The sequence below is a fragment of the Sinocyclocheilus rhinocerous genome, unplaced genomic scaffold, assembly GCF_001515625.1.
Source record: "Sinocyclocheilus rhinocerous isolate Xijiao unplaced genomic scaffold, SAMN03320098_v1.1 scaffold1655, whole genome shotgun sequence".
Classification (NCBI taxonomy): domain Eukaryota; kingdom Metazoa; phylum Chordata; class Actinopteri; order Cypriniformes; family Cyprinidae; genus Sinocyclocheilus; species Sinocyclocheilus rhinocerous.
Genome location: NW_015655597.1, coordinates 92,819 through 103,948, shown reverse-complemented (window position 1 = coordinate 103,948; position 11,130 = coordinate 92,819). Strand labels below are relative to the sequence as shown.

At 37.7% G+C, this 11,130-nt stretch overlaps 1 protein-coding gene across 3 annotated transcripts in view; it reads left to right on the top strand.

Annotated features, from left to right (window-relative positions):
• Window positions 1-10,866, top strand: part of LOC107718715 (large neutral amino acids transporter small subunit 4-like) — a 16,091-nt gene extending 5,225 nt beyond the window's left edge. The window contains exons 3-15 of one of the 3 annotated variants that reach the window (XM_016525915.1): window positions 2,813-3,107; window positions 3,294-3,349; window positions 3,461-3,537; window positions 6,175-6,267; window positions 6,353-6,486; window positions 6,585-6,778; window positions 6,986-7,033; window positions 7,289-7,306; window positions 7,559-7,691; window positions 7,763-7,895; window positions 9,024-9,097; window positions 9,222-9,345; window positions 9,444-10,866. In XM_016525915.1, the coding sequence (XP_016381401.1) occupies window positions 2,813-3,107; window positions 3,294-3,349; window positions 3,461-3,537; window positions 6,175-6,267; window positions 6,353-6,486; window positions 6,585-6,778; window positions 6,986-7,033; window positions 7,289-7,306; window positions 7,559-7,691; window positions 7,763-7,895; window positions 9,024-9,097; window positions 9,222-9,345; window positions 9,444-9,605 (1,541 nt within the window). In that variant the 3' untranslated portion in view covers window positions 9,606-10,866. Of the gene's footprint in view, window positions 1-2,812; window positions 3,108-3,293; window positions 3,350-3,460; window positions 3,538-6,174; window positions 6,268-6,352; window positions 6,487-6,584; window positions 6,779-6,889; window positions 7,034-7,288; window positions 7,307-7,558; window positions 7,692-7,762; window positions 7,896-9,023; window positions 9,098-9,221; window positions 9,346-9,443 lie in introns of all 3 variants that reach the window. The other 2 variants (XM_016525913.1, XM_016525914.1) reach the window with 2 other exon arrangements.
• Window positions 10,867-11,130: the final 264 nt, after the last annotated feature.

Below are 11,130 nucleotides of genomic sequence, written 5' to 3'. Positions count from 1 at the left end.
TAATAAAACTATTCACGTATGCAGGATAGTTTTGTTTTGTGTACTAATGCAATACACCAAAAGTATTAAAAGCTTGATTAATCTCTCTTAAATTAAAGAATTTTTTTTTTTTTAAATCACATAGATTTGTTGGATAGACATAAGCAGAATTTTATAAAACTAAAGAGTTGTTATAGGTTTCATGAATTATTCTTTAACAAAATTTAGACTGGACTAAATGACTATAGGTTAGTCTCCCTAAAATGAGTTTTCATAAATACCTATGGAAACAATCACTGATTCCTGGTGTTAACAAATTAACTATAAATGACAGGTAATTGAGCCCTTAATTAATTTTTTTACTCCGTATTGTTTGGTTAAAGGGATCTTGCTGATTTTAAGAACAGTTGATCTTTAGGAATGCCATGATATTTTCTGTGGTTTATCTGCTCGCAACAATGCCACAATTTCATAACTAAAGAGAAGTAAAAATTATATACTTAACCGTGAAAGCAAACAGGGCGATGCAGCCAGACAGGATAGCGTTTTTAAAAAGAGAATTTACTCATCATAAATACATAAAATATCCAATTTGCGTTGCTACTTGCACTCAGAACCTTTAAAGACATTTCCAATTAGTTTTAATGGCTTAATGAAAAGAACGGAAGCCTAACAACTGTATTAACGACAATTTTTCATGCAATGTACATGAAAAATTATGGATGAACATTAATTCATAACCTACAATTACATTAGAAAACCAGTCACTTCCTGATATATTAATTTGATCTTATAAGTTATATAACTACATCATTCTTACAACAGCAATTATGAAAAAAAGCAAAACAACAGCAAAAATGTTTGTAAATTACTTCGGGCTAGGATAATGAGTTAATCCACCAGCAAGACAAAAAGCTAGCATTCTGACAAATATAGGTAGGCCTAATATTACCTCTCAGACAACCTGGGAGTTCATTGACATTAACGCAAAACAGGCCCATGATTTGCGTTAGCAAATAATACAGTTATAATCCAAGTGTTAATAACGTACACAGTTATTTTTACAGTAATTTTCTTACCTGAAAAGATCAATCCAGAGTCTGAGCGTCGTCAGACTTCTTTGGCGCGCTCCTGAAGACCGGTGTGTTTTGAAATGACATATGTAACATCAATGAAACATGTTATTACTCATTCCAAGCAATTTTTTTTGTTTTATTTGTATGTTTTCTTTGAATTTCTGTATGCCTAGGTCTTGGAAGAGAAAGACAAACTGAGGGGTGTCTCTCAAAGTTCAAGTGTTTAAGTTAAATTTTATTATGGCCAATTACTATGACTTCAGCTGCACCGGGCACTTTATCACCAACGCCGTCCTGTACGGCTCTTTAACTGACCAAAAGTGCAGTCAGTTGCGGCTCTCATTATCCCCTAACAGCGTAATTTAAGACGCTTTAAACCACAGAAAACACCGTCAATTGTGGCGCTCTTTACCACCTATAACGCTGTCAACTTCGGCGTTTTAAACATAAAAGATGCCATCAATTGCAGCTTGACATTTTCACTTAGGGGTGTACTCACTTTTGTGGCCAGTGGTTTAGACATTAATGGCTGTGTGTTGAGTTATTTTGAGGGGACAGCAAATTTACACTGTTATACAAGCTGTACACTCACTACTTTACATTGTAGCAAAGTATCATTTCTTCAGTGTTGTCACATGAAAAGATATAATAAAATATTTACAGAAATGTGAGGGGTGTACTCACTTCTGTGAGATACTGTATGTGTGTGGTGAGATAATATGGAACAGGATTGTACAATAGTCCAAAAGGACGATTATAAACATTGTTCCTGCAGCAGAACAAGATAAAGGAAGAGCAAATGTTAATCTTTCTTCTTTCTATCATTCCCAGCCCTTATCTCTGGTTTTACTGAGACCACATAATGGTGATTCCTCATTCCAAGCATTTTACTGCTGAGTGAAAGTTTATCTCAGACACCTTGGAGAACAGCTGAGAAGACCAGCTTAAACCAGAATTCATTCCAGGCTTGTTTATACAGGTCTAGCCATGCTGTTCAGTGGTGAAACTCGGTTAGTCATTTGGAAGTTCAAGTATTTTGTGCATTTTCACTAAATGGACACCATAGCTACAAGTTAAAGGGGTAGCTCATGACTTTCTTTCTTCTGTGGAAATCAAAGAAGATACTTTGGAGAATGTCTGAGTTTCCATACAACAAAAGTCAATGTTGCTTGGACCCCAAAGTTCTGCAAAATACCTTATTTTATGTTCCACAGAAGAAAAAAAACTCATACAGGTTTGAAACGACATGAAGGCTAGTAAGTGATGACCTTCTCAGGTGTCCTTGTTTATATAAAATGCTCAGACAAATCTGAAATCTTGAAGCAATGTTGGAATGTCCTTACCTTAATCCACTGACCGTTCCACCCATGGTGTGTTGACAAGGCTGTAGAGTGCAAGTTTTGAGAAACCCCAGCCAGGAAATTCAAAGAACTATGATGAGGTATGGGAGTCCACACATGTTGCATCTGCATGATTGGACAGCAACCAGAATTACAAGTACCTGATGCTTACGTCACAGTATAAGGCTGACAGCAAGGGCACGCGTGACCGTTTTTTACACCAACATCTGACTTTTCTCACTCTCTCTCTCTTTATCGACATGATTTAGCAGAAATGGTAACCTGTTGAGTAGTGCAACTCAAATGGGTTGGATATTAGGTCACATCAGTCAGTGTTCAAGCTGATTTTTGATGGTAGCTTCTGCTGCATGGTAGCTTAGCCTTTTACATCTCTCCTCTCTTCCTTCTTTCCCAAAGGAAATAGCTCGATTGCAAACCTCTCCTTACCAGCTGTTCCTTCATCACTGTCGAATGATGAAGAATATGAATATGACGAGTTCCAGTCTCCCCAACATGATGGTGGGGTGGAGATGGTCCCTCTAAACCATCCAGAGGACAATCTGAGGATGAACGGCTGGCTCATCTGTAAAGAACAGGATGAGATGCTCAATTTGGCCTTCACCGTGGGCTCCTTCCTCCTCAGCGCCATCACACTCCCTCTCGGAATCGTCATGGACAAATACGGCCCACGCAAACTCCGTCTGCTTGGAAGGTATAGCATTTGTTTAATTTTTCAATATCATTACTATACCAGTCACATGATGGATAAATTATTAATGAAATTAAAAATGTGTTAAGTGTGTATCCTAAGGTCAGATCACAATACAGACGAATGACCAGAAAAGTGTTGAATTTTCCATTATCAACTGACCTCTGAGTGTTGTATCTTCATTTCCAGTGCCTGCTTTGCCCTCTCGTGCCTTATGATTGCTTATGGAGCCAGCAACCCAAATGGTAAGAACATCATATATGCAATTTATGTGTCCATATTTAGTGAAACAGACATCAATGTTGTAATAGATACTGATAATATTCCATCATGTAACATCTGCTTGTTTTTTCTAGATCTGTCTGTTTTGATCTTCATCGCTCTGACCTTTAATGGCTTTGGAGGAATGTGTATGACCTTCACTTCACTTACGGTTAGTGTGTGTTAACTTATTTATGAATGTACACTTTTTTTGTGTGTGTGTTTTGATGTGTTTGAACTTGCTTGCTCCAAGTTGCTTGTAATATTTACATTGCTAATTAAAGGGGTCATAATATGATGCGATTTCAATTTTTCCTTTCTCTTTGGAGTGTTACAAGCTCTTGGTGCATAAAGAAGATCTGTAAAGTTGCAAAGACTAAAGTCTCAAATCCAAAGAGATATTCTTTATAAAAGTTAAGAGTCAACCACGCCTACCTAAAACGGCTCATTCTAACACGCCCCAACATACCTACGTCGCTCTGTGGGAAGATTTGCATAACACCGCCCAAATGTGCACGCAAAGAAAGAAAGCGTGGTTGCCTCTGCTCACTCAAGCCCGCCGTGTGTGATGCTGTGTGTTTCGTTGTGAAAGCGAAACTACTTTGTTTGGCCTTCCAAAAGAGGACACGACTAGAAATCAGTGGTTAAGTTGTATTTACAACACTGTTCCAGAACAGTTTAACCCAAATATTCAGATGTGTGCAGTGCATTTTATGGAGGACTGTTTCCTGATCCTGGGAGAGTAGACTACAATGCCGGCTGTTCTGACTCACAGACTGTAAGTACGTTTTCATTTGAAGGATTTGCCACTGACGATTCAAACGCGAGTTTTGAGCAGTGTAGAGTAGCGCTTGTTGTTTGTCATTTCTCCGACATAATTTTATGTTTACGTGGCGCGATGCAACGCAACGCGAAAAAAGACAGTATAAGTCATTATAATCCGTAATTATGTCCCCACTGGATGCAACAAATGCCTCATTTATAATGGGTTTTAATGTTTTTGTCTCGTCACTCTGGCCGAGACACGCCATCACAGTATGGTAGGGGCGTAACATTTCCGTCACACGCTTGTGGTATTCGGCCAATCACAACACACTGGATAGCTGGCCAATCAGAGCACACTTCGCTTTTCAGACTTATGAGCTTTGTAAAAATCGATGCATTTCAGAAAGGCAGGCATAGAGTTGAAACAATAATGTACAGTATGTGGAAAATAATGTGTTTTTTGAACCTTAAACCGCATAAACACATTTCATTACACCAAATACACAAAATAATTTTCTTTTTAGCAACATCATATGACTCGTTTAACAGACTGTATCCACCATATAAAATGTAGAGGATACGTCCCATCTGATATTCAGCTTAGCCAATAAGGGTTTTTCAGTGGTTGATTCTTGAATTGTTACATTGGATGCCCTTGATCCTGCTACATCCAGGCTAGTTAGACGTCTCTATGTCTCTTTTTCCTCAATCTCTCTTATTTGAGTGTCTCTCAAGCGTGGTGCAGCAGATTAATCATTAGACCCATCTGTGCATCTTACTTCAGAGTTTTTCCCGCTGACTCACTCTTGTTGCTGCACTGGTACCATTAACTCCTGATGATGTACTATCCAGTGTGCTGACCCAGTAAGAATAGCCTGCGGTTATCATGCACTCAGCATGATCTGAGGAACTATTTGACCATGAACTCACAAGAACACTCACACCCAGAGTCCAAAATTAACTTTTTGCCACACGTTAATGGCCATGAACTGAGAAAATTAAAAAGAGATACCTGCCTCAAAATGTGAAGATTACATTGATGGCTTAATGCAAAGGTTTGATGCTAATAATGGGAGCGTTCTTGCTTGCCAATGTTGCCTTTCTCCCTTGAAGTGTAAATGAGGTGGCAAAGTTGCATTACAATTGATTTTGGAGAATACCTTCACACCAGTTCTGACAGGAATTCTCACAAAACACAACTCTTCCATTACAAACCTGCTGATCACACACTTTCAAATGCATTCTTATGTAACAGGACACTCGCTGTTGCTCATCCATTTGTTGTCACAGGAACAAGGCATAACTGTGAGCAGGCTGCCCCAGTCTGTGCTCCAATTAGAGTCATAAAAGAGACTCGGCTTCAGCCGGTTCAGACTGGATGGATCAATCCTCAGTTCTTACTGCCCCAGTTATTTCAGTTTTATTGACAATGAGGAACCGAAAGTAAAGTACGAAGGAAGTGTGGATTAAGTGTTCAATAATATTTCGGGGCCACTGGTAGTGTTCTAGTTTTCTAGTCATCTGTCAATTATTCTTTCTCTTATTTCTTTCTTTCAATCTCCCAACCTCGTTCTGCGGCTGTAGTTAGTGCCTCTGAACTGAGACTGCTTTCACTGTTGATTTGCTGTGCTTTCGTCAGTTCATAATTGTTGGCCATCTCTCCTTGCCTGTTGCCATTTTTAGAGAAAGACTGTGGATCAGTTGTCTTCATATCAATGCTCTGAATAGCCACAGTCTGAATAAGAATAGGATAAGAATATTACATTTTAAATTATAATTAATAAAAAGAACTTAAAAATACGTGTAATTTAAATAAAACAAATAAACATGATTTTGCTCATATAAATTATATAATTATAATGATATAATAAAAAAATTGATAAAATTACTTTCTTAATGTATTTATATAAAAAAAAAAATCTGAACAGTTTTCTTTCTTGCCAGGATTGTTATGGATTATTTAAATGATATTAAAATTATAAAAAAATGAGATTAATTAAAAATTAATTTAACCAACTGAATCTGTTCCCATGTTTCCTTCCAGCTGCCCAACATGTTTGGCGACCTGCGTGCCACCTTCATCGCGCTCATGATCGGCTCGTACGCTTCCTCGGCTGTCACCTTTCCTGGGGTCAAGGTTTGTTAGATTAAGCAATTGGGTCAAAAACAAGTGATTATAATGGCGCATTATGTTCTTAGATATTAAATGTTTATATTTTCAGGTGATCTATGACCTTGGTGTGACCTTCATCACGGTTCTGGTGGTCTGGGCGGGCTGTGCAGGCCTGGTCTTCATCAACTGCTTCTTCAACTGGCCCTTGGAGCCTTTCCCTGGACCCGAGGACATGGACTACACGTAAGAAACACACATACACCCTTCTCATACACATTGAACATCTACAATATATGACACCCGTTCCGTATTTGTATCTCTCTATCTCTCTATCTATCCAGTGTCAAGATCAAGTTCAGCTGGCTGGGATTTGACCATAAGATTACAGGAAAACAGTTTTATAAGCAGGTAACGACAGTGGGCAAGCGTCTTAGCGTGGATAACACTCAGAAACAGAAAGAGCTTGCCAAAGAGGGTCACAAACTCTGCCTGTCCACCATGGACCTGGAACTGCAGTGTGAGGCCAAGGAGGAAAGTAAGTGACAATTTTTAAACAGGTCCGACACAAGAAAAGACCGAAAATATGCTAATATGACAGGCCAATAACTAATTTAAACTAACACCATTTTCCTTTTCTTCCATGCAGCTCAGTCGTTCATGCGGAGTATTTTCAGCCCTCTCTTCATGTTGAGTCTGGTGACCATGTGTGTAACTCAACTGCGTCTCATCTTCTACATGGGAGCCATGAACAATATCTTGGAGTCCCTCAGCGGAGGAGATCTCAACACAGGTGAATAAGCATGTTTGAATGTGTTTTCAGGGTAATTCTGATTTGAGAATGCAGCATAAAATTTTCTGGAAATTAAAAAAACCCCCCAGTAATTCTGATATGTGAACACACCAAAACATATTTTCAGAGCAACAAATTATAATAATTATGATAATTATAATTATGATAATTCAGATATGTAAATGCAGAAAAAAAGATGGCACTATTGACATCATAACTGCCTTCTAAATTAATTTTTTAAAACTATTTCTGCAGTTGAGAGAATGGAATTGGGTAAGAATCTCAGTAGCACAGTAGAAACCAGTAGAGCGTGTCTTCCCTAAAGCTTGTTATTCTAACATTTAACCTTCTCCTGTACTCAGGTCAAGCGTAACCCACTCCCTGCCCACCTGTGCTCTGGGCATTAATGCATACACAAGCCTGCAGAGCGCCATAAACTCAGCCATTAACCAGAGTAGTTATTAACTAACCTCAGACGTCATCTATTACACAGTGTTATAATCTGTCTCTCTCTTGCTCTCTCAGTGAGCCTCTACACCTCCATTTTTGGCATGATGCAACTCTTGTGCTTGATGACGACGCCGGTCATCGGTCAGATCATGGACTGGAAGCTGAAAGAATGCGATGATGGAGAAATCAATGAAAAAGAGCCCAAAAAGTAAGTTATGAAACACTTTTGAGTGATCTATGGATGTAGACGTGACTTAAAATAAATCATGTTTGAACCAGGGACGAGCCCCAGCCCAAACACAGAGACAGACAGATTCAGAAAGTCACCAACGCCACACGGGCCTTCATCTTCACCAACATCCTCCTTGTCGGCTTTGGCATCACCTGCCTAATTCCCAACCTCCCTCTTCAGGTGTGTGTTGCGTACAGAATTAATCTCGCAATATGACGAGCATTTGACAATATTACTGAACATTTGACAATATTACTGAATATTACTGGTTGACACATTTAAAGGCAGAGTAAGTGATTTTTCAAAAACACTCCTGGGTTGCGTACGTATAGGGCGGGCGGAGCTATCCAAATAGGGGCAAGACCCTTTTGGGGTAGGGGCGTGTTTGTTTTGGTGATTTCAAATATCAACATTGGCTACCAGAAATCACTTACTCTGCCTTTAATGTTGCACAATGCAGTGTTTTTTTTTTTTTTAAATAGTATGCAGTATGCAGTGTATAAGTTTTTTTTAAATCAATGTTTCTGTATGCTCTGTTGTTTACCAGTGTTGTTATTGTTAAATATGACTAAAAAACTAAAGCTATTAAAATTAGTTTTCAGTCATTGAAATCAAGTAAAACATAAATTTTGGAAGAAAAAAAAAATGTAAACGAAAATTAGAAAGGTTGCCTGGCAACTAATTGAAATAAGTTTAAGTTAAAGTACTAAAATTACTCAAATTAAAAATATATATAAACAATAAAAAACCAAAACATAAAAATGAGGAAAGAATATTACTAAAACTAAAATAATAAAAAAATGCAGAAAATAAAAGTTAATTTAAAACATTAATACATAATATAATACATGAATAATAACATAGTTGTATACTACTATATACTACTTTTTTTTGTTGCTAATGTAATATTCATGGATATTCTGTGCATGTATTTGTATAGTATAGTGCACAGTAAACATAGTACATATTGCAGCAATATTAAAAGTAGTATGTTAGTATGCTATTGTATTTATTGTGCAGAGGAAGGCTATTGCTAAATTTGGAATAGCATACTACTCTTATTATTTCTTTCATATGGAGTAGTATGCAAGTATACCATATAGCAGAAATAGTATGTACACAGAAAAAAAAAGCAACACGCTTATTTCTTGCTATTGGTACCTGAAGTGTCTGCATAGCTGTACAGCATCTCCCCCTAGTGGCCTAATTATGAAACTAGCATGTCGCCTGCTAATTTTACCATAAGAAACAGCAGAATAAACAAGTTTATAATGTTTGATTTTGTCACCTTATGTCATCTCCCTCCAGATGCTCTCGTTTGTCCTTCACACCATCGTCAGAGGCTTCATCCACTCCGCCATCGGTGGACTTTATGCTGCTGTGTGAGTTTATCGATATTATCTGTAAAACATGATTAAATTCTGCTTGTGATCATCACTTTCGTCTGTAATAGCTGCATTTAAATCATATAATATGACAACAAATAATCTGTTTGTGTGTCTGCAGGTACCCATCATCTCAGTTCGGCAGTCTGACAGGAATGCAGTCATTGGTTAGCGCTCTGTTCGCTCTGCTGCAGCAACCTTTGTTCATGGCCATGATGGGACCACTGAAGGGAGACCCACTCTGGGTATGACACACAGCAGAGAGCTTTAGTAATGCTAAATGGATTAAATGCCCGTCAGGCATGTTTTGACCTGCTCTGTATGTTTTTGTTTGCTGGTGTAGGTGAATGTTGGTCTGCTGGCTCTCAGCATGATGGGATTCCTGTTACCACTCTATCTACTGTACTTCAGGAAAACCCTGCACAAAAAGAGGAAGGAGAAGGAAAATAATGCTAAAATCTATCTCAAAATCAATGGCACTGACGTACCAGAGGCATTTGTATAAAGAAAGCAGATATAGGGAAAAACAGAGGCATGAGAATATCATCACAGCTAGACAAAAACACAAACGCAGAGACGATTGAACACTGTTGTGCCTCTTTCTTAGAGGTTTATTGAGTAACTCAGTGGACGAAAAGAGGAATGAGAGAGACAGGAAGCAACATGGGAAATGTGGCATCCCTCTTCTTTGACATTGTATTTTAATTTAAACAGATATTTTATGTTACGCATGTACACATGTGATAAAGTTTCTTTCAACCCTGACTGTTTCTCCACAATCTAAACCAGGGGCATTTCATTATACAGCATATTAGTATATGATTTTTTATATACACTGTTTATGCCAACTGGACGTTTTTGAGGAGGACTGAAGCCAGCCTGGCCTGCACAGACGATATAATGATGTCAGTTTGTCTGTCTTGCCCAGGAACACCCAAACAACCCTAGTCATTCAACTAAACTTCACAAGGGATTTCAGTGTAAACCATTATAGCCCCAGTTTTCACTGTAATAATTGCGCTGTAATTGACCACATTTTTCCTTCATAATGATCCACAAATGGCCTTTTACATTTTTCTATGAAATAATGTTTTATTTTTGAAAAAGATCTGATCACTTTTGATCATAGGTACTTTATGAAAGCCACAATTTATGCATTTCAGTTTGTATATATGTTTTTACACTACATGTGCATGAGATGCATACATTAAAGAGGCTGAAATGCTTATGATCTGCAGTGAGTGACTGATCTGCGAGGTGATGGCTGAAGATGTCAGGGCAACAACAGCACTTTGAACACATGTCCCATAAACCCCCCCTCAGGACCCATAGTTCCCTTTTTCTGTCTTTCTTTCACTAACATTATGTGATATTTCAGAGTGTGTTAAGAGTCACTTATGTGTCACTGATCATAAGATCAAAATATAATGGACATCTGAAGTAAAATATCATATAGAAAGCACAACGTAACTCACAAATGTGCCTTTTGTGTGGTTTACAGTGAAGTTAGCGATGCTGATGATAGCTGATGGGAGGACTGGAGCCACAGATACTGTGGAAATGTTGGTATGGTGTGTATGTATTTATTTCTTTAAAATCTAACAGACCATATGGACAATGCAGCCTTATTTGCAAAGGTTTTTTTTTTTAGATTAACTTACATCTCAGTGTCGCACTGGCTGTTTGTTTGTTTTTTCAAAAACCTTCATGTATTGTTCTATATGGCATTACTGTTGAGGATTATATTCAATAAAATGTTTAATTATTGCTAATTTTTGTCATGTATTATTATTTTATAGTGAAAACATCATAATAGTGTCTATTACATTCATTGTATGATTAAATATATCTTTAATCAATAAAGAAAAGCATGAGTTTGTTTACTCTGACGAAATTGTTAGGGTCATTTGACATTTGACCAGGGGTCTTTAAAACCAGTGGAGAAAAATGCAAAACAAAACCAAAGCAAACATTTTATTCTGTTTTCTAATGATGGGAATCATGAGATTGTGATTATAGACAGGCCTGTT